The sequence below is a fragment of the Talpa occidentalis genome, unplaced genomic scaffold (genome assembly GCF_014898055.3).
Source record: "Talpa occidentalis isolate TD23 unplaced genomic scaffold, MPIMG_talOcc4v2.1 talOcc4.5, whole genome shotgun sequence".
Taxonomy (NCBI): domain Eukaryota; kingdom Metazoa; phylum Chordata; class Mammalia; order Eulipotyphla; family Talpidae; genus Talpa; species Talpa occidentalis.
The window spans coordinates 1,752,037-1,775,467 of NW_023604861.1; the positions used below are offsets into that span (position 1 = coordinate 1,752,037).

The window sequence follows — 23,431 nt, forward strand, 5'->3', positions numbered from 1 at the left end:
GTTTTGTGTTCTTTCAATGGCTTTTAAAACGCTTTCATCTGGGATTCTCTAAAGACTGTAGTATTCAGATTTTACAAGGCTCTTGGTGAGGCAGATGGTAAAGCAGAAAAGTTGTTCTGATTTTAAATTGAACTGAGTCCAATACTGGCTTCATGTCATTTCCTCAGCCGTTCCAAATTAATTCCTTTCTCGTTTGTTTCCGTGTGAGTGCCAACACGAAATTCTTTAAATGATTTATTGGATTCATTGAATAGGTGCCTTTTAAAGGTCCTATGTTGTTTGTTTTCTACCATTGGAGGTGGGAAAACAGTCGCAGGGCCTCCCGCTCAGGTCTCTGAAACCAACAGACTCCGAGGTCCTATGGCACCGGTGTCTCTGCATTTCACCCTGGCTTGCTTTTAGGCCGCTGAATTCCATGGATTCTGAGATTTCCTAAGGGCGACTTCTTTCAATGTGACAGGAGATACGATATTATTATCAAAATGATATATGTGCTACCTAATGGAGATCTTGAATTTTTAAAGCTCGTGGAAGACTTCATCACTCAAAGGAAGGCTTTTGTCCCCACCGAGGATGCTCCTAACAGCTTCTTATTAAAATGAGACAACTTCATTTTTTACTGGATCCCCTGGAAATGAACGTCTAGGAGGCCTTTATTTATCTGGAGAAAAAAATACCCTAATATCTTCCGGGGGAGAAGAAGGCGAGTACCCCAGTTTTTTTTTTTAAAGATTTATTTATTTATGCATATAAGAGCTGGGGTGCAGGCCAGAGGTGGGGGGGTGAGCGGATTCCCCAGAGACAGAGTGGGGAGCAGAACAGGCGGATCGACTGAAACACACTGCTGAGGGGAGCAGCAGGGAGACAGGAGAGTCTCCTGCGCCCTGTGAGTAGCTCCCTGGCCGGGGATTGAACTCGAGCTGCAGAGGCTGCGGACAGCTTCGTAGGTTGCACCTTAACCCCTTGCACCAGCAGGGAGGCCCAGCACCCCAGTCTTCAGTCCCCCTCCCGCTCTTCCCTTCAGCCTGCCCTATTCTCTCCTCCTGCGCCTCAAGGCCGCCTGTTCCCGCGACCGCTCCCGCCCGCCGGCCCTCAGGGCCCGCCAAGCCCAACAGCACGCGCGGCAGAACCCGGCGGAGAGGAGGGGGTGGCTCTGGGCAGCGGCGCGATGCTGGCAGGGCCTCAGCAGGCCTCTCCGCGTCTCTCCAGGCCCCCCGCAAGCCCCCAGCACCCGGGCCGCGCCGCCCCGCCACGGCTGCCCCGGTGAGCCGGGCACGGGGCACAGCACAGCCTCGCCCGGGGCTCGGGGCGCGCTCCTGGAGAGGCCGGAGCGACTCATCCCAGCGGGCGTCGGCACGTAAGGGGGTCCAGCAAGCGCAACGGCTGAGACGGGCAGATGCTGGCTCAGCCGGTGCATCCACACAGCCCCCCGCGCCCCCGAGCCCAGCACGGCTGCACCCACCCGGGCTGGCGAGTCCGGCCTAGCCCGCTGCGCGCCCGCGCCCTCTGCTCGCCAGGCCTGGGGCGCACACGCGATTGTAGCTGCATTTTGCAGGTGAAAAAACCACCCTGGAGAGGTCACTGTCAAGGTCACACAGAGCAGGAGCCCCGACGCCCGCTGGGCCCCTCAGGAGCCGCGCCCTGCCGGGTCCCCCACCGCGCCCCGCGCCCCGGAGCTGTCAGGGCAACACCGCGGCGGCTTCGCTTGAGCCGCTTCACTCGGTAAACACGGCTCGCGGGCCGGCCCGGTTCCCCGAAGCCCCCGGCGCTCCCAGCACCCCTCCGCGCGCCCATCATTCGGGGCCCCAGGGCCCGGGGTGTGAGCTCAACGCGTGGCGGCGCCCCCAGCCCCACCGCACCCCACCCTCCCCCGCGGGACCCTCGCGGCTCGGGCTCAGGGGGAAAGCCCCCGAGGGGGGTCGGGGGGGGGCGCAGCAGAAGGCGCCCCACGAGCAGCCGGCCGCTTCGGATCCCGCCTCGGGTCCTGCTCCCGGAACCGCCTCCTGCGCGGGGACCCCTGGGCTCCCGCAGCCGGCGCCCCGGGCCCCACCGCACCTGCGGGGTGTGCAGGACGCCGAGAACTTGGGGGGATGCTGTGGAAAGCAGGAACAGGAAAATGTGAAAAGACAAAGAAAAGTGTCCTCGTAGCGGGCGGGCCCGGGCGGGAGCGGGCGGCAGGCGGGAGGCGGGAGGCGGCCGCGAACTGCGGACGCAGGAGCCGAGCCCAGCATCGCCGGGTGTGAGGGCACAGCAGGCCCCGCGCGGAAACCACAATGGTGGATAAAGGGCAGCAATGGACCCGGGAACCCCGGGCACGTTTACGCTCTGCCTCCGGCAGAGCCAGCCAGCCTAGCGCGTCCGCAGGCCCCTGGCACGCCCCGGCGGGAAGCTGGCACCCCTGTCCCCGGACAAGGGCAGCAGCGAGAGGCTCCATCCACCCGGACACCAGCTGCCGGGGAGGAGCCCCCGCACCGGAGGAAGGCGGGGTGGGGGGAGCTGAAGGTTGTTCCCCGTGCCTGGCTCCGAAGTGGGCGACGCAGCCTCACACAGAGCTGAGCAAGTGTGACCCGGCGCAGAGCAGAGTCACCCCAGCCGAGAGCCGAAACCACCTGCATGACGCGTCATCACTGACTGAGGAGCGGGGAGAGACGTGTCTGCGCCCGGGGAACACTACTCAGCTGTACAAAAGATAAAGCCCCGTCCTTGGTCACAGCACAGACGGCCCGGGGGGGATGCACAGGGGAGCAAGAAGGATGAAGACAGACAAGCCCTGCTTGAGGTCACCCGCGCGTGGCCTGTGGAGGAAACAAGCAGAGGAACTAAAGAAAATAAAACAAACCTTGGACGAGAAGACCCATCAGCGGTCACGGGAAGGGGAGGGGCGGGCGGGAGGGTTGGTAAGTCGGGGAAACAGGTCCATGGAAGGGTGGAAGCCAGGACTGGACTTTCAGCGTAAAATGAGTGTGGGGCCCGCACGTGGCACCTCAATGGCAGACGCCTGAAACGTGCCTGAACCGTCGGTGCTGCTGCGTGCGATACACAGAAGAGCAGGGGCAGGCGGGGCGAGAAGAACAGGGCGAAGCCACGTGAAACCAGTGAGGAGTCACGTTTGGCAAACGCCCGGGAGCCATGAAGGACAGGGAATGTGACCCTTCGGGGTTCCATCCCCCGCCCAGCACCCCCAAAAGGGAGGCTCAGGGGAGCTTCTTGCTGCTGGGTCTTTTCCACCGAAATGTCCCTCAAAATGCTGTGCACGGTACAGGTGGGCTCTCAACACACCCGCTCGTGCGCGTGCGCCCCGTGGGGATGGCCAGTGATTAGGAAAAAAGACCTTGGAGAAGGTGAACGTAGGAAGGTTTGGCTTAAAGACAAGAAAGAGCCCAGGAACATGAGCGAAGCGAGTGGACCACCTGCTTTTGTGCCTTTAATCTGGTCTGATCGAAGCCACAGATTGGCTAAGGGAGCTAAATCGGTGAGCGCTGTGAAAAGCAGGCCATTCGTGTGAATTTACAGCGAGAGGAAAGTAACAGACTCATCTTTACAATGTTAATTGCATGAGGAAAAGCAAGACATGAGGAATAGTTTCCCTTGCAATTTCAGAGAGAGTGTTGGGTCCAAACAGCCACACTGGCTACTGGCAATAATTCCGGCGCTTCCATCAGAGACGCCAGGTGTCGGTCACGAAGAAGCAGCCCTCAGAGTCACGCATTGAACGGAGGACGAACCTCTTAGATCAAGTCCGCGAAGCGTCACCCCCTGGGCTCGCTTTAGAAATACAGTCTCGCATGGCCGCCTCCCGCGCACTCGCAGCACACGCGCTCCCCGGGCCAAGCTGTCCCCGCCACGCTGCTCAGCTCACGTCGCGCCCAGTGAGTGCTGCGGGGTCTCCTGCCCACCTCCACCCGCACCGCAGGACACGCGCCCACTGGGAGTCTCTCACCAGGGTGAGCCAGGAGGCTGCCTAACACGCCACAGTGTCCTCTTGGACTGCGTCTTCAGACAGAGACGCAGCCTTGGAAGCCACGTCAGATTCCACGCCCCGAATTCTCCCCGGGCGAGGCCTCCCGAAGACCCTCTCTTCACGGTCAAACCCAGCCTGGGTCTAGCCGGAGCTCTCCTGGCTGCTCCAAACACCAAAGAGAGAAGATGGGAGACCTTTCTTCCTCCCGCCCGGTCCTCCCCTGGGCAGCTACCCCTGCCCCCAGGTGGTGGCAGAGTGTTCAGCCAGCAAGGCCAGGCTGCGGGGGTGGAGAATGGGCTCTCGCCATACGGAGTCATTTTCTGCAAAAACTGCTCCTCGCCCCGCTGAGAGGACCCCAGCGCGGCTGTCCCTCAATAGTGCACAAAGTGGTGGTGGGGGGGGGCTCCGAAGCCGGCTCCCGTCTCAGTGAGCTGCCACTCAGAGTTCTTCCTTATCTGGCGACATTTTCACATCTCGGCCCACCAGACGTGCTCCACGAGTATGCCGGGTTTTGAAAAACACGCTTGATTGGCAGGAAATTAAATGGTCACCAACACATTCCAGAAGTCTTACCAAGACATGAAAGTGTTGGACGTAAAAGTACCAGCCACCAAAGCCAAGCTCAGAACCCGCACCCGCTCCATCACGGGCACGCCCAGTCCCCGGGGCTGGCGGGCACCCCGGGCAGCGTGTGGGCAGCCGGGGGCTGCTCGGAAGGCGGGCGGTGCTCTGGGAGCGTCTGAGCTGTGGAAAGTGAGCCTTCCGGTCCCCCCCCCTGGAGGCTGTCTTCACACAGACCCCGCACGTGTAGGACGTGGGGAGAAGAAATGAGAGACTTCCTGCTGAATGAGAAAAAGGAAGGAAATGAAAACGCAGAAAACTGCTGGCCCTGGTGCCTGGGGACTGGCGTTATGGGGACGACCTTGGGGAGCAGAGAGCTGGTGGGCATCTGGAGGGGCTGCAGGCCCCATGTGGAGACAGGGCCGCCCCGGCGAGGGTGGGGGCGCGAGACAGCCAACGACAGGCCCGGCTCCCCCGGTCAGAGGCCGGAGAACACCAGACTGCGGAACCTGGGTGGATGGCGGAACCTGGTGGACGGCAGAACCTGGGTGGACGGCGGAACCTGTGTGGACGGCCTCTCACCAGCTGGCAGCCAAACACCTTGGAGCTAACCCAAGCCCCCTCCCTATCCCAGAGAGGGGGAGATGAGAGGAGGGAACCCACCAGCGGGGAGGGGCGCCCAGGTGGGGTGGTGTGCTGCAAGTGGGTGCGTGTCCAGGTGGGGTGCATGTGCTGCAGGCGGGGTGCGTGTGCTCCAGGTGGGGTACGTGGCTCCAGTGCGTGTGCTCCAGGCGGGGCGTGTGCTCCAGGCGGGGTGCGTGTGCTGCAGGCGGGGTGCGTGTGCTGCAGGCGGGGTGTGTGTGCTCCAGGTGGGGTGCGTGTGCTCCAGGCGGGGTGCGTGTGCTCCAGGAGGGGTGCGTGTGCTGCAGGCGGGGTGCGTGTGCTCCAGGCGGGGTGCGTGTGCTGCAGGCGGGGTGCGTGTGCTCCAGGCGGGGTGCGTGTGCTCCAGGCGGGGTGCGTGCTCCAGGAGGGGTGCGTGTGCTCCAGGAGGGGTGCGTGTGCTCCAGGCGGGGTGCGTGTGCTCCAGGCGGGGTGCGTGTGCTGCAGGCGGGGTGCGTGTGCTCCAGGAGGGGTGCATGTGCTGCAGGCGGGGTGCGTGTGCTCCAGGCCCGGTGTCCTCGGCCTTCTCGGGCCCTGCTCTCTCTGATGCGCCGGGCCTAACGACACCCCACAGAGCGCTCAGCATCCTCCGGAAACTTGGACACACGCGCCCACATCATTAGCACGCGCCGGGGCTGGGCCGGGCAGCCCAGGTGACCCGGGGCAGCGGTCTCAAAGAGGGGAGAATTAATTGGCTTTTCCCCTTTATCTCCCTTGCAGACCGTTTCCCGTGCGAGACAAAACCCTGTGCTTGCTCGCTTCAAAAAACCCCACCGGGCTGGACCCACTGAGAGCTGCTGAAATAGTCTCCCCGGCGGCGGCGCAGCGCTCGGCCGGCCCCGCTGACCGCTTGGCACGTCTCGCCGCGCCCCCGCCCCGCGGGCCCGCGTCTGGGCGGAAACGGGGTGCCCCGGCGGGACACGCGGTCAGCGCACCCCACCCGGCGCTCGGAGTCCCCCGCCTTCCCCGCGTGGCCAGGCCCCCGAGCCCTCGCCCCTCCCGGCGGGGCCGCGCCCGTGGGGTGTGGGGGGCCGGGGTGCGCCCCAGCCCTGTAAACCCCGCCGCGGACTGGCCGGAAGGCCGGCGGGTCTGACGCGCCGCGGCCCCACGCGCGGAGCCTCGCAGCGGGAGGAGGGGCGCCGGCCGGGGTCTTCACCCCAAAGCCCGGCAGCTTCCAGCGGCACGTCCAGTGCCCGCCGCGCGCCTCGCGCTTGCTGCTCGGGTCTCTCCAGGGCTGTTTTTAAATACGGCAAAGTTCATAGAAGCCGGAGTCTCCGGAGATGGCCGGCGGGGCGCGCACTCGCACGGAGCCTGGCGCACGCTGGGGGCGGCTGGGGGGCGGCTGGGGGGCAGAAGCTGCTGTCCACGCGTCCCGGCAGTGTCCGGGAATGCAGGGCGGTGTGGTCCACCTCGACCTTGGCCACAAAATGGCCGTGTTTGTAGGTCAGTGTGAGGGTGCCAGGGCCTTGGCAGAGGGAGAGGGAAGCTGCACCCCCAAAATCACATTTCTATAAATGAGAGGTGAATCAATGAAATTTGATCTCAAGGAGGAGCCAATCCATGTGGCACTCTGCCTAGGAAAGAAAGAGCAGCACACCTGTGCACCTGTCCGGCACCTGTGCTCCTGTCCACTGGCCCGTGCCCTGGACACCAAGGTCTGTCCTGCAGAGAGCACAGCCCATCAGCCACGCGCCCCAAACAAAGCCCACGAGGTGCTGATGGGGTGTTAGAAACCTGCCATCCGGAGAACTGAAGCAAGAGTGGTTGCCCGTCAGGGGCAGGACCGGGGGAGGGAAGTTCTGGGGTGAGACTCAGGTTCTCTGGATCTTCGGCCCCATTTGGTCGATGCCCACCACGCCTGTGGCCACGCTGACATGACTGTGCTTTCCAGGTAGCAACAAAGACGCCTGACTCGTGAGTCTGCTGTGAAGCAGGCACAGAAAGGCTTCACGGCGCTGCTCTGCAGGAAGCGGGCAGCTGACCGTGGTGACAGTGGTGACAAAGGATTAGGGTGGTGACTGCTGTTTTCAAAGTCATTGTCAAGGTTGAAAAATCAGGCCACTCCGGATGCTGGGCCTGCACAGCATGGTGCCCGTGAGGGCGCAGGGGAAGGCGTGCGCCTGAGCTGTGTCCTGTGCGCGGCGGCGGCACCTGCCGTGTGCGCTGACCACCCTCCAGCAAGAGCAGCCGCCGCCGCCGGGCCCCAGGGCACCTGCTGTGGTCACCCCACGGGAGCGCCACGCGTGTCTTTCAGAACGTGACCAGGGCGTCCCTTAGTTACTGTGGATTCTCCCAGGAAGATTTTCAGAATTTAGACTCATTTATTTCAGATCAATTCACACTAGGGATTTTTACAGAATGATTAAGTGAAGCTGAGCTGGCTCTGATATCAAAAAGTAACCAAAACCAAGCAAGAATGCAAAGTGAAACGCACGCTGCATCTTCTAAAGTGGAGGCTGAGCCTGGAATTCGACTGTGGGACGCGCAGGGTTAATCCTGCCCTGTCGGGCCGCCTCTCCTAAAAGGCAGGGTGTGCAGAGCTGACCCACTTACACAGTGTGGACAGGCGGCTGGCAGGGAGGGGCAGGGGAGGGCGGCCTCTGCGATGTCCCCTCAGTGCCAGGCAGACCTGGTTCCCACTCAGTGTCCCCCCACCCCGGGGCCCCCACCCCGCCCCCGGGCAGCTGATGAAGCCAATTCCTGTAAGTCAGAGCGCTCCCTTTCTTTAAAAAAAAAGTCATTCTAGAAAAGAAAGCTGCTCTCACTGACCTACAGTCGGCCCCAAAGTCATTCCCCGGCAGCTGCCCACAGTTCTGTGGTGACCGCAGGCCCGTGTTTAATTAACAAGAAGGACGTCCCGAGTCCTCTCCAGGCAGGAGGACAGAAGAATGTGGACTTGCAAAAGCTCTGGCCTGGGGCGACGGGTCCGTCTCGAGACGCGCTCACGGCAGCCAAGTCCGTGAGCGTGGAGACCAGCAGGGCGGAGCGGAAGCTTCACAGCGAGGCCCGCCACAGGGAGGGGCTGGACGGGGCGGGGGCGGGCGGGGACGGCAGCGGCTCTCCTCACTGGAGGGGTCAGAGTGCAGGTGCCAGGTCCTGGTTCTGGTCAGCACATGGCAGCAGGCGAGAGGCTGGGCAGCAGGGAGCAGCAGCCGAGAGCCTGGAAAGGCCGCGCCTGGGACGGCACCCCTGTTAGCCACGGGGACGGGACCTTGCTTTGACCCCAGAACAACTCCAGGGAACTTCGACAGCCCCAGGGCCAGCGCAGACCCAGGCCTTGGAACGCCTCTCAAATGCAGACTTTTCTGTTCCAGGGGTGGGGAGGCCGGGCCTGACCCCCGTCAGCGATGGAATTAAGCGTCTCACTCCTAGGAGCGACTGGAGGAGCATCTCCCAAGGGCGGCGGGAGCTGGGATGTCCTGACCTAACAGCCCCGACTCCAGACGGCTCCCGGGAGAAAGACTTGGTGTCGCACGACTGGAGGAACCGGGGAGGGGAGACGAGGTGTGGGGAGACCTTCTCCAGAGAAGGCGGGAGTCCACACCCCACACCCGAGCGGGAGGCCACTCGGGGGCCAGAACACCCAGAGACACCGCGACTGGGTATATTTAAGAGGGTCCCCATCCAGGAAGGAATCGTGCGCGTCACACAGATGCCGTCCAGACGTTGTCTCTGGGTCACCTTCCAGCAGCCCCCGCAGCGGCCACGGACGAGCCCCGAGACCCCCCTCTTCCTCCAACTTCTATGGGTCAGAACATCCAGAAACGTCACTTAGCTGGCCGCCCCCAGCTCTGCCCTCTCCCCAGCACGGGAGCCCAGGCAGCAATGTGGGGTGTCTCCAGAGAACCCACAGAGGTCCCGGGTCACACAGCACCTGGCACTTGCCTGGCCCCAGGGGGCAGTGAGACCCCAGAGAAGGGCCAGAGGCAGGGCCAGCAGAGCAAGCAGCGGGGTGCAGGTGGTCAGCTCAGCGCCTCTGAAAGTGAGGGCCCGTCTCCCACGCGGGGCGGCCGCGGGAGTTCCTGGACAGCTACTTGGCCTCCAGCGGCCGCCAACGTGCTCATGTAAAGCCCACAAGGGAGGGGAGCAGCTGCCTGGGGGAGATGGGCCGGCCGGGGTTCTGGAGTGGTTCCCTGCGCCAGAGGCTAGGGCAAGCACCCCAAGAACACGGCTGACGTGGAGCGGGCTTGGGGTCACACCGCGCAGGGCAGCTCAGGGATGGGCTGCAGGCCGCGGGCCCATCCCGGGTCATTTCCCGTGGGCTGTCGGAAGCGGTGCCCGCCTCTCTATCTGACGCCGGGCCCAGAACTGTCCTCCAGGGCAGACGGGAGCAAGGCCCGCGGTCCCTGTCGCGTGCGGCCCTCCCCTGGCCCGGCACGGGGATGTGCGCGCCTGCGGCTTGCGTGATGTCCACACAGGTGGGGGGTCTCGGCCCTGGCTCGACCTACTTGCCCTGCTGCGGCCGAGTCCAGCGGGGGACACTGCCGCCTGCCGTCCCTCCCCCCCGCGGGAGCGGGCAGCTCCTGCTGGACAGGGGTTCGTTCCTGCCCCTTGAAGGATCAGTGGGGGGCCCTCTCCCCCTCCCCCCAGACTGAGACCCGACTTGCCAGCCAGAGCTTGGGCGCCCACGGAGCCGAGCAGGGGTGCAGGATGGTCCCAAGCGTGAGTTTGTCACAGTGCCGGGGGCAGTGGCCCTGGGCTGGGGGAGGCGGGCAGGGCTAGGCCAAGGGTCCCCCACGGCTCAGCCCCCTGTGTCTGCCGTTCCAGGGAACACCTTCCCCCGTGGGCAAAATGCACTGCTTCAGAAGCCAGCGTCCACCCTCCAGCTCCGCCGCCCCGGGAGCGCCGTCTGCGGGGAAATGGCCCGTCCACCCTGCCCTGAGGGGTGTCCAGACGGGCCGCGTGCCCTCAGCAGGCCGACCCAGGGCACGGCCCCCAGACCCTCACGCCTCTGCCCGCCGCCTCGGGGGCCGCCCTGCTTGGTGTGGACGCGGCGGGTCCAGGGAGTCTAGGAATGCGCGGATGTTCCAGGCGAGCGCGCGGTGAGTGCCCAGGTGCAAAACCACCTGACACGTCAGACCACACAGGGACGTTCCACTGTCGGATCTGGGGTCCCAGCACAGCTTTCTCTTCCGCTGGACTTTCTCAGCGCCGGGTTCCTGCTGCAGCTTTTACATGACTTGATCGCGCTCGTGTCAGACGGAAGCGCCTCTGGGTCGCCTCCTCGGTGTGCCGGCGTCTGCACGTGCCCGGGGAGCTGTGCTCAGACCCACAGCTGCCGACACCCCAGCAGGGCAGCGGCCGCCCCTCCTGAACACACTCCCCACCCAGCCAGCCCCCTCAGCTGCTGGTGGGCGCCAACCCGCCAGGTGAGCCTGACGCCTCGCAGGTGGGAAGCGATCATATAAAAAATCTACATCGAGGGCAGCACGTTCTCTTCATGCAAGAGCCACCACAGCCACCAAATCCCCCTGGGAACTGCCCGTGTCACCACCGAGCCTGCAGGTTCAGTGACCCCCACATAAGTGCAGGGCACAGAAAATGCCCCAGAGCATGCTGCTTTGTCGTGGCGCTTCCGACAGCGGACACCTGAGCACAGCGGCTGCGCGAGGCTTCCTCCAAGCCCCTCCACCTGCCCGGAGACAGGTGCCCCCAGGACTCTCGGCCCCGCCGCTCCCCCAGGCTCCCTCGAAGGACGTGTTTTTAGTAACAATCATTCACCAAACCTGAGAGGCCGCCCCCCGCCCCCGCACCCCTGCCGTGGGGCGCCATTTAGCCCTGACCTCTGAGCACCCTGAGTATCACCTGTGCGCACACAAGTAGGGGAGCGGTCACCCCCGTGAGTTATTCTGCCTTTTCAGAGGGGGGGAGGCAGGAGGGGCCTGCTACACACTCAAGGGGTGGAGAGAAATTAATTATTTTCCTCCTCTACAGTAGCTAAGGGCATAGACACACAGACACACACCACACCCTCACCACACACATACCACAGACACACACACCACACTCACACCACACACACACCCCCCACATACACCACACACAGACACACTCACACTGTGATAAGTTCCCTTAAAATTTGCTACCGGTGTCTCACAAAGGGGGTGCCCACCTTTTCTTAGGTTTTGTTTCGGGGCCCACGCGCTCTGCCCGGGAGCACACACTGGCAGGCCGGCAGCTCCGTCGGCCAGCGGCGTCCCCACGCAGGAAGCGCAGAGGAGGCAGCCGGGCTCTCTCTTCCCTGCCCTGCACTTGGCCGTGTTCTCCCCAAAGTCAGGACCTTTTCCAAATTTGCTAGAAAAAGACAGAATCAAGAGCCAAATGAAAGCCTATTTAACTTCTTTTTCTTTGCAACTTCAAAGTAGGTCATTTCCCCATGAAAGACAAGGATGAGAGAGAGAAAACGGCCCCGGCCAGCGGAGGCGACAGCACGCGGCCCGGCCGTGTCCACACCCGCACCCGGCGTCGGTCCGGAGAGATCAGTCACCACGTTCTTCGGGGCTCACGTCCTTCCCCACCATTATGAAAAGCCACTGACTGTAAGTAAGGAGGCAAGAAAACTCTCCTGGCCTCGCAGGGGAGGCCCGAGCACCAGGCCCCGCGCCTCCCGCCCGCTCTGCTCACGCCCGGATCCCTGTTTCCTGTGGAGCCCCGTCCTCAAGTTCCCACGCGCTGGACGCGCTTTCCCGATGCTCAGGGGAAACAGCTTCTGTCCTGAACAAGTAACTGTGTCATGGAGTTCAAAAGTGCTCACTCCCCTTGGAAACTACTCTGGGGGCCACAGCAAGCCTGCCCAGGCTTGGGGTGTGGGCGCCCCGGGACACTCAAGAGCATGTGCACAGGAGTCACCCGGTCTTGGACCCAGGCTGATGCAGGAGATGAGGCTTAGGAGCTTTGATGGCTTGTCCAACATGCCCGGGGGTGCCTGGGGGGATCCCAGGGGTACGCGCAGGGGTGCCAGGGCGTGGCCAGGGGATGCCCAGCTACAGGCCCTGGTCTGCATGGACCTAGAGAGTTGAGCAAATGCTCAGGCTCCCGGGACCCGGATCCAGAGCTTCGGTTTAAGAGCTTCTGGGGTGGAGCCAGACCCCTTTGTAACAAGCTCCACGCAGGCCACAGTGCACCACGCCCCTTCCCTCGAGCTGCCGTAACTAAGCCGCGGCTGGGGCGGCCATGGGAGGCTCATTCTCTCAGCACTGGGGGTGAGCGACTTGAAGAACAGGTGTTGGGGGCGATGAGGCCGCTGCTCCAGATGCGAAGCCTCCCTGCCTTTCTAGTTCCAGGGGGCGCTCACGAGCCCGGTGTCCCCAGGTGCTGGGTGCCACCCCCCCACACCTCCACCGGCCCCAGCCCCCCTGTCCTGTCTTCTGGCCACTTCTCCATTCCGAAGCTTCCCACGGTGGGGTGCCACGTCAGGCCGAGTGTCCCTCCTTGGCAGGCGCCGGCGCAGTCGGCGCCTCCACCCCAGCTGACCTCAACTCCTGTGACATCTGGAAAGACCCTATTTCCAAGTCACACTCCCGGATGCCAGGGGACGATGGACCCCCCATCCAGCCCTCTGTGCGGTCACTACAGACGCTCAGACCCAGGTGAGGCAGAAGTCACGTCCGAAGCTGCGGAGACCCGAACCTCAGGAGTCAGCCTCGGCCCTGCCTGCCGCGCCAGCTCCGGCCACTGGCCCCACCCCGCGCCCACGGGCAGGAGGCGAGAGCCCCAAGCGGCACGTCCCCGGGGGCAGCGTGGCTGTGACGGGTACGGGGCGGAGGTCCCCAGAGCAGGACGGTCCTCTTCTCGCATCCCTCTCTGCGAGCGCAGTGTGGTGGGGGGCGCCCCTGAGGGCTGCCAGGGAGGGCGCTGCACTGGGAGGTGGCCCAATGCGCCAGGCCTGCTGGCCAGGAGCCCGAGACCCCGGCACTGACCGCGGGCCCCGTGCAGAAGGCCCGCCGGCCTCTCCCGCTTCTCGGGGGCTGCACGGGCCACCAGGGGAAGCGGCTCTTCCCACGGCTTCCGTCTCTGATGGGGAAGAGGCGCTGCGGCGGCTCCTTGCTGGGGGACGAGCGGAAGCCAGGCCGAGTCTCTGGGGGCGGGGCCGAGCCCGGCTGGTCATCAGGACACCAAGGCCTGGGACAAGCAGCCGAAAGCACGGCTTCCTGTCTCCAGCCCGGGCCGGACCCTGCACCGAACCCACTCGCGCTCGCCGCCAAGATTAACTGGGAGCATTAGAAGTTTTCAGAGAAAGAATAAAGAAGCTAAAACGCATAAAGCCAAGCTCTGCAGCTCCTCGGCCGGCCGGGTGTGGTGTCGCCCGGGATTTTGCTCCAAAGGGACTAGAACGTACGGCTGGGCTGGGCGGTTTTCTCCAGCGGCCCCAATTTTCCAGTCAGAACTCCAGGAAACACTTGGCAACGACATCTACTTTTTCAATGGGAGCAATTTCTGCGTTAAAAAAGAAAAGAAATAGGAAAGGAAGGACGAGGGGCTCTATGTGGAGAGTCAGACATCTTTTCTCCAGTGGCCCCAATTTTCCAGTCAAAATTCCAGAAAACAGTCACTAAAGACTTGAACATCTTTAAAATGGAAGCAATTTCTGGGTAAAATAAAGGAAAGACGGCACAGGGCGCTCAATCTATGTCGCTGGGCCAGAGGTCAGACTTTGGGAAAGTTTAAATAATTTACATTAGGGGTCACTTTCCTTTTGGGGTTGATGCCGACCCTACTTTGGTGTTGCTGTGTGGCTGCCGTGGTTACCACTAGATTAGTAACAATCTCAAGAAATAATAAAATTTACTGGGCTTGTTTCAAGATGGTGCCAAGGAGGGAACTAAGGAAATGCTGGTGTGGGGCCTCCCTGATGGCGCAAGGGGTTAAGAGGCAACTTAAGAAGCTGTCCACAGCCTCTGCAGCACGAGTTCAATCCCCGGCCAGGGAGCTACCCACATGGCGCAGCAGACCTCTCCTGTCTCCCTGCTGCTCCCCTCAGCAGTGGATTTCAGTGGAGCCGCCTGTTCTGCTCCCCACTCTGTCTCTGGTGAATCCTCTCACCCCCCACATACACACCTCTGGCCTGTACCCCAGTTCTTGCATGCATAAATAAATAAATCTTTTAAAAAAAAAAAAGAAATGCTGGTCAGTACAATCTAAGGGAAATAAATCGCAGGTGAATGAAAACACCAGGAGCCAGTAGGGGAGCAGAGTCACACCAATAGAGGAGTAAGACACGGACGGGGCAGCGGGACAAAGCAGCGGAACAAAGGTCATGAATCGGGATAGTAACAAGTCACTCAGCTGCTGGATAGCAGGTGGGGTAAGGGGTGCCAGTAGGCTTTGCAGAACCAGGGGACACTGCCTCACCCCAGCCCGGGCCCCCGCGGGAGGAGAAGGACGGAGATGTCTCAGCTGGACACAGCCGTGGAGCTGTGCCAGACCCGGGCGTGGAGACCGTCCCGGCCACTCGAGGCGCCCTGGGCTCACCCCGCCTCTGCCGCCTGGCCGGGGCGCCTCTGAGGTCGGCCGGGGCGTCACACGCACGTAGCCAGCATCTCTGCCCAAGTGCGGCACAGGAGGGCCAGGCACACGAGGGCACCCGGTGTCACCGGGCGGCAGGGGGGCTTTGGCCGAGGCCCCCGCCTGCCTGCCCTTCACATCCGGGAGCTTCTACATGACTGGGGGTCTCTACCCAGCTCCCCCAAATGTGGCCAGTCACCTGGGGGACAAAGGAAGCGCTCACACCAGTCGCCAAGTGATAGGCTCTGGGACAGACACCCCACACTGTTCCACTGTTCCAAACTCATCACGCGGTGACCCCAACCACGAGGGTCTGCAAAGGGCAACCCCGCCTGGTCCAGAAGAGGTGAGGTGAACGAGCTGCAGGCACAACTGGTGTCGGCCATACAAACACCTTCCTGACGTGGCACTCCGAGAGCTCGCTCTCTACGAAGCCCTTTCCAGAGGATCTGCAAGAGTGGGTGGGATTGGGCCGGCAGCAGACGCGCGTTCCTGCAGCGTGTTTTTCTCTCTGGCTTCTGTCTCGGGGGTACTGTTACAAGCCTCGAAAGGCTGCAGGAGTCTGGACGTGCTACAAAAGGGGCGCAGACACACTGTGTGAAATGTGTGTCCACGTCTACACCACACCCACTCACTCTGCTCGACACTGTCCGCCACGAGGCCGTCTGCAGTGCACCACGACCAGGGCGGCCAGGACAGCGGCCACCTCTGTCCAAGAACAAATTAGGAAACCTCCCCTTACAAGCAGGAGACCGTGAGGACCAAGAAACGTCCCTTTGCTGGCTGAGTTCTGAGCAGACCCCGTTGCTGTGATGAGACGCAGAGAACACAAGTCCACGGACAGGGCAGTCGCCCCTTTGACGGGAGCTGCATTCGTGTGTACAATCAAGAAGCTTGGGAAGGGTTCCGAAGGGCATTGCTGGTAACAGTGTGTAGTAACCAAATCCTTGCACCAACATATATTTGGTGCTATCACAGGTCATTTAAGATATATGAAGGGGCCTCCCTGGTGGTACAGGCTGTTGAGTGCAGCGCTGTGAAGCTGTCCGCAGCCTCTGCAACATGGGTTCGATTCCCGGCCGGCCGGGGAGATACCCACATGGTGCAGCAGACCTCTCCTCTCTCACCTGCTGCTCCCCTCAGCAGTGGATTTCAGTCCTTCTGCCTGTTCTGCTCCCCACTCTGTCTCTGGTGAATCCTCTCACCCTCCTGCGCTCTGGCTTGTACTCCAGGTCTTGTATAAAAATAAATAAATCTTTAAAATAAAAATAAAAAATAAAATAAACGAGGGCTCTTGTGCTAAGTGTTTTCTCATCCCCCGGTCCCTGCATCAAACAAATCATCAAACAAATGTGTTTGTTTAGATTGTTATTTCAGGGGCAATGCTTCAGGCCTTGCCAGCTGCAGATGCCTTTGTCTCTGGGAAGGCTGCTGTCCGGCCCTGACGCCGGCTGTGTGAGGCTCCGAGAGGCCATCGGATGATATAGGGGATCAGACTAGATGGGGGCGCTGTGAGCCGCCACTCACACTCAAGAAGACCCTTGGGCCTCCCCGGTGGCGCAGCGGTTGAGCACTGGGTTGCGAAGCTCCCCGGGGCCTCTGCAGCGCTGGTTCGATCCCCGGCTGCTCCCCGGCCACCGGAGGAGGGTCCCACATGGCGCGCAGACCTCTCCTGCCGCCCGCTGCTCCCCTCAGCAGTGTCCTTCGGTCCTTCTGCCTGCTCTGCTCCCCGCTCTGGCTCTGGTGAATTCTCTCACCCTCCAGTGCTTGTATAAATAAATAAATAAATAAATAAATAAATAAATAAAAATCTTCAAAAAAAGAAGACCCTGAACATGAACATTTGGTTGTAGGTGTAAGGAGCTGACTGGTGGACAAAGATGACACGGGAACCCTGCTTTCCAGAGTCACCAAAATTGAACAAGTCACAAACAAAATTACCAAAGGAAGAGACAAAGCTCCTTTCCTGCTCCTTCACAAAGGTTGTTGTCCAAATCTCAAAACTCCTCCCCATTTACAGAAAATCATCCTTCAATATGCTGCTAAAACTTGCTGCTAATTCAAAATACCTGACATTTTGAAAGACATATAACCCTCCCATCATCGCACTGTCTGCTCTTCAAAGGGGTGACATGTCCTGCTGTTCTGATAACTCAGGGGTTTCAGCTGAACCCATTAGCTGTGTGATTGCTCTTCCCTCCCCAGGAGCAGCCCGAAGATGCAGGTGCTACTGAACAAGAGCCTGGGATTTTGCATCTATTTTTGGGGAGGGCGTTGGGAGGAGGGACCATGCACCCAAGTCTTTACTTGCTAGGTTCCTCTGGGTGAATCACATCATCTCCCCAGGCCTCCGTCTGTCAAATGGAGCCAGCCCAGCCCACTTTCAAGTAATATTTTTGACTTAAAAGGTTACAAAGATGAGAATGTTTTCTAAGATAAAAGTAACTACATAGATTTCATATAAAAAGGTCATTTCTTCACTTTCTGTGTAAAATGATAACATTTTTGTTAAATTCAATTTAATTCAACTCTACATATTACCCTCAATTCATTTGCTATGTGGTAGCATATTTTTCTCATATTCTTTTCTTACTCCATCTGGAGGTGTGTGTACATGTGTGCATTATGTGAACATTATATATGTAAGTCTATATATCACTGCATTTCTTAAATGTAATTTACTTAAAATAGTGCTAGTGGGGTGCTAATAGTGCCTGGATCCATTCTAAAGACATTTCTGTGTTAATTTATTGAATCCTGCAACAATTCATCTCAGTAAAGCCGACTGAGTCTTGGGAGTTTTAAAATGATTTGTTGAATATTAAGCATTATTAAAAAATAGCAACTGATATATTGTTCCATCCCCCAATTTATATTTAAGTCATAAGTAAGGGTAATAATTGTTATATCAAAGTTGTTCTCATAAACATACACCTGAATAATAGTTGATCAGAAATCATAGATCATGTAAACAACTTTATCCAGTTGCTTGTATTAAAATTGATTTAAAATTATACAGACAGAATAAGTCTTAAAATTTTTACTCTACTTTGGATCCTTAATTTTTAATCTTCTAATAATGAATGTCTCTATTAATAACCTTATTAATCTTTAATAATGTCTTCCCAAAGGGATTTTAAAGAATTTTTAAATTAAAACAATCCACAGTACAAACTGATGTGGAAAAGCAAGTTATTAAAAGCATGACTTCATTTCTCCATGAAGAAGCGTCTACCTCCTGTGGAAAGTAAATGCCTTTGTAAAAACACCAGGTGAGTAGGTACCATGACGTTATCAGTTTATTATGTTCTCTCTGATGACAGTTCAGTGACTTTAATTCCTTTATTTTTCTAAAATTTATTTCCCAAATATTTGTATTGAGCCATAACCAGCTTTGTCACTTAAAAAAAAATACAAAATCCCCAAATGAGTAAAATATTATCATTTACCTTTCCAGCACTTTGTCAATGTTTTCATTTTTATTCCATTAATTCTCCTTCCATATTTACCCACATAAATGCAATAATACACAGAGTTCATTTAAAAAATTCTAAAATTAGACCGTGAAAAAGTATCCACAATAAAATAGACCACCTTATAACTATTCCTAAACGGTGAGATAGTTCTACTTATGAATTTTCACCCTGAAGTAATGAGATTCAAATCAACAATGCGCTAGCATTTCAAATTTCTGAAATGCTAGTTTCAAATTTCGCAACCCAAAAGAATACCCTCATCCTCTCTCAGGAAAGCTTTAATGCCCAAGTCGACTTTTCTATAACCCTTTGCATCTGAATACAGGAATTCTGGGAGAATAATGTTATCAACCCTGTCAACTTGATGTATGAGCCTTTTTTCCATTCTCAGGATGATTTACGAACATGTTCCAAAAGGTAGTTCTTATATTACATCCTGGGTGCCTTCCCTCATCAAAAAGTTTGAAGAAAATAAATGTGTACAAAAGAAAAATCCTACATTTTTTTTAGGCAGAAGTGTAAGCAAGACAACTACTATTGCGCCCATCATTTTATTTAACATGACCCAATTGCAACCATACGGTATCGCAAACTTCAAATATTACTTCTTTAAATGTCTTAGTTGATAGCCCAACATTCACTTATCAAATTGACCTATAATATTTTTTGAATCTAAAATATCAATGTTCATAAAATATCAATGTTAAAGTCGAACACTACAGTAATAGTGCAACTTAGCATCCTTGAAAATGCTGTCCTATAGGTGACCCACTTGGGGTGGAGGATGACCCCCCGTCCCAGGAGTCAGCAGAGCTAGCGCTTCTGTCACTCTTCACCTCCTGACCCACTCGTGAACATTCAGGCAGAGTCCACGCCCGCAATGTTGCCTGATGCCAGCAAGCTCTGTCTTCCTTTTCTATAGAAGGGCCTTGCCTTCGCCCCAACACCCCCACACCACCCCCACACCTGCTCACATCCTTCATGTGCCAATCCCCACTCATCCCCCCGGATTCAGGCGCATTTTCAAATGACATGAAATGCATCTACAGAACTGAGAGAAAGAATGCCTGGCGAGTGTCGCTGCTTCAGCCCACAGCACTCTTCCTGGTGCCCGCACCATGAACGAGGTGCCCATGCAACTGGTCGCCACCTCACACCACACATGCGTCCACTCAACGGATTCAAGACATGGGTGTGAGCCCTGCAACCAGAACGCGCGCGGGAGGGAACAGGGCAACACTCCGCGGCCTTGGCTTCGGGGATGTCTGTGGGGACTGGCGCCCAAGGCAAGGGAAATGAAACAAACTTAAACACATGTGACCAAGCTACTGCGCAGCAAGAGACCATGGGCAGTGGAGAAACTCCCTACGTCATGGGAGAAGAGACTGCACACCCTGCATCTGACGAGGGCTAAACCCAACACGTGCGAACAACTCACGCAAATCAACAGAAAGAAAACTAACAACCCAGACAAAAAACTGGGAGAAGACCTACACAGACGCTGCTCCAAAAAGCCAAACCGATGACCGGCAGGCACGTGGAAAACTGCTCATCGCCACTCATCGTCAGGCAAAGGCACATCAAGCCGCAGTAAGACGCCACCTCGCACCTGTGAGAACGGCCCATATCAAGAAACGACAGGTGTCGGCAAGGACGCGGAGAAAAAGGAAGCTTCTTACACTGTTGGTGGGAGTGTAGAGGGGACCAGCCTCCCTGGAAAACAGTATGGAGCTTCCTTGCTAGACTGCAGATGATCTGCCATAGGCCCAGCAACTCCACCCCTAGGGATCTGCCCGAAGAATGCAAAACACCAACTCGAAAGGAAATACACACGTCTGTGTTCATTGTGGCACTATTTGCAGTAGCCCAAGTATGGAAACAACTCAGGTCCCCAGATGACTGGTTCCGAGACAGACAGACAGACAGACAAGAGGAGTGAGATACACACTGTGGTGGCAGGAAGGGCCAGAGCGGGGTCTCTATGATCTGAGCAGACGGGGTGAAGGAGGAGTCCTGGAGCCCTTGGTGGCTTTTCAGGCTTTCATTGGGATTTTCCAGGTACAGGGCAGGCAGGGGTGCCGGGGGGCTGGGAGCACGTCTTCACTCTTTCTGGGCTCTCCGGCGTTCTCTGGTGGTCTCTGCTTCTCTTTCCGCTCTCTTTCACTCTCGTTCTCTCTGCTTCTCTGCTCTCCTGGCATCGCTGTGACGCCTGCTGCCCTTATAAGCCCAGTCTTAGCCCAGGTGAATCCCATCTACCTATGCCCACACCCTATTCCAGGTGCCCGCCATCAGACATGCGTTCAGGACCACAGGGATCCATCATCAATGCAAATGGCAGGAGGACAGAAAAGCCTGATACTTTTCTTTAAAAGTTTTTTAAAAGATTTATTCATTTATAGAAGAACCAGGGTACAGGCCAGATGTGAGGGAGGGTGAGAGGATTCACCAGAGACAGAGCGGGGAACAGAACAGGCAGACTGACAAAATACACGGCTGAGGGGAGCAGCCGGGAGACAGGAGAGGTCTGCCCGCCATGTGGGATTCTCGCCGGCCCGCCGGGACCGAACCCGCGCTGCAGAGTCTGCAGACAGCTTCCCAGTGTAGCGCTCAATCGCCTGCGCCACTAGGGAGGCCCAAGCCTGATACTTTTTTACCTTTCCCTACACACGCCCGTGGAGTACTACTCAGCAATCAAAAAGGATAAACTCATGCCATTTGTGGCCACACGGATGGTGCTGGGGGGATGATGCTAAGTGAAATAAGCCAGAAGGAGAAAGAGAAACACCGACGGGGTCACTTATATGTGGAGCAGAGACACCAAACAAAGGGTCAGACAAAGACAAACTTTAAAACCCACCCTTGAAAGCTGAGCATGGATCTGAGGCTCCAGGGAGGGAATGGGAGGGGGAACACAACGGACTGTGGCGGGTACCACTGGTGCTTTGGTTGTGCAACTACCTGGGGGGCAGGGGGAGTGGCAGGGAATCCTATAAGGCCAAAACACTAGCAGGGATATAAAATAATGGCACTTCATTAATTAAAGACTGACAGTTTTTCCACATGTCAATCATGCCTCAATAAAAGGGTAGAATGTGTGTTCCCACTGAGGTGAGCAGCTCACACACTCACCAAACATCACAAAGGTCGAGACACCTGCCATGGTCCTATTTGTCAATGGGCTGAACCCCTGACTGCATGATTGGCGGTCACAGCAATGCCACTCTGGTCCAAGTACTTCCAAGCACAACCTGTCAACGCCTGCACTCTTACCAACCAGGAGCAGCCATCACCACAAAACTCGTGTCCGGTACCGATGCCCATGGACCGTCCAGAATAACACCCACATGCCCACAATACTGTCCTGAAATGCAAGAAGCCTAAGCTGTTTGCAGGCTAAGTTTTCTAGAAATGAAACTCGCCATCGGCATCCAGTGCCAGTGTGTGCACGGGGCGGTGACTTTAACACGAATGATCTCTTGTCCTCTCCTGCCTGCTTTGCTGTCGCTTGCTGCTGGGGAACAGTGTCCCAGGCCAGCACAAGGCCAGCTGATGCCCGAGTCCAGGCTCCAGAGCGCGGTCAGTGCACGGAGGGGACTGGTATTCCCAGTTCCCCTGGCTCACGAGATTCAACTTCGAGCAGGTTTCCTGCCCATCCACCGAAAAATGCACCGTTATCCCAAAAGTGACTTTATAGCAGGAGGATTCATTTGCTTCACCTGCCTGAGTGGCTGGTCTACTTAGCATTTTAGAGACACACTTTCCCCCAAGCGTGGGCGCTCCCAGCTCTAAATAGATTCGCACGTAAGGAACAGGTGAAGCCTTGCATGCAGATGGGTCCTCGCGGGCCTCAGCACAAAGCACAGGTTACCTCCCGCCACGCACTTTCAGATAAATATCAGCGTCAGATCGCAGCTCCAGCTCATGAGCCAGAGGGGACGCATTTGGTAACAGCAAACCTCAGTTTTAGTTCAAACATTTGTAGCCTCTCCTAGGAAAAATCACCAGCTCCACATGCAAGCATTAGAGAGTCACACAAATATCCCGGCTGCTTTGCTTTAGTTTCAAGAACTCCATTTATTGCCCGAGCAGAAATGCGTCGTCAGCAAGGGTTCTGCCAGCATCTGGCAAACATTGCCCTTGGAATTCTATGCCAAGAGAATAAAAGAGAGCAAATATTGGTTTCTGTTATGTAAACAAGTCATGCTCTCCTGTTCTACAAGCTGCACGGATGGGGGAGCGAGAGCTCTTAGTCTGTGTGTCGCTCTGGGAGCGATGTGTTCGAATTTCAAGCTGACGCCTGGTCAATACACCTGGTTAACAGACCTGCCTTTACTGTCACGGCAGCCTCTGGGCAGCCACCACGGACGCGCCTGCTCGAGGGCGCTGGGGCCGCCTCCAGGGATGGACACGGCCGACCCGTGAGTCGTAAGCAAGCAAAGCAGGCAGGCGAATCCCACCCACTGGGTGAGGCTCCTTGAAATAAAACATTTACTGCAAAGAATACATCCCCAAGTTCAAGACACACTCCGCCCCCTAAGTAACACACAGAACAAGTGCACGCGGGAGATGACTGAACACAATGAAACAGCACGCCGTGTGAGTCAATGACTTCTATAAAGCCTGGCCGTAACGTCTCTTCAGTATTTGCCTAATTAAACGTTCATGTTGCTTGATGTAGGCGACCCGTGGTGTTCTACACAGCGTTCCACGCACACTGTGATCACACACGTTGTCTAAAACAAAAACATGCACGGAACTTTCATTAATACCTCCTCAAAGAGTCATTTCTCTGACCCTGTCAACCTACAGTGAGCCAATAAAAGCAGTTGAACACCGACATCACACCAGTGAAAATGCTCCTCTCAAATGAAAAATCCCTCTTCAGAGCCCAAATTCAAATGGACGGGGAGAAATCGGCGTTACCTGGAGGGCAGAGCATCCATAAGAGGCATGAAATCCCCACGATGCACTTAATCTCCAAACGCTGTTTCACTGGAGGATCCAACGAGAATATTCCACAGCGCGCGCATCCCGTCCACAGGGTGAGAAGGGCCGACTCCCCCCCGCCCCGGCCGCCCCAGCCCGGCCGGAGCGTATTCCGGGCGCTGAATCGATTTCACACTCACTCACCTCGGCCCCCGGCGGTGGTCCATTCATGGGCTTGCTGTTGCCATGGCAACTGTGCAGCATGGCAACTGGCCAGGCCCTCCTTCCGGCCTGCGCAGCCAGAGGCCCCGCCTTCCCCAGTCTTCCCCCCCCCCGCGAGTGT

The 23,431-nt window shown here is 57.6% G+C and overlaps 1 protein-coding gene across 1 annotated transcript in view; it reads right to left on the reverse strand.

Moving 5' to 3' along the window:
• Positions 1–23,189, reverse strand: part of MYO16 (myosin XVI) — a 250,269-nt gene extending 227,080 nt beyond the window's left edge. Inside the window, 1 exon segment of the mRNA XM_037528697.2 lies at positions 23,086–23,189. Coding sequence (XP_037384594.2) covers positions 23,086–23,101 — 16 coding nt within the window. The 5' untranslated portion in view covers positions 23,102–23,189.
• Between the last annotated feature and the right edge of the window lie 242 nt (positions 23,190–23,431).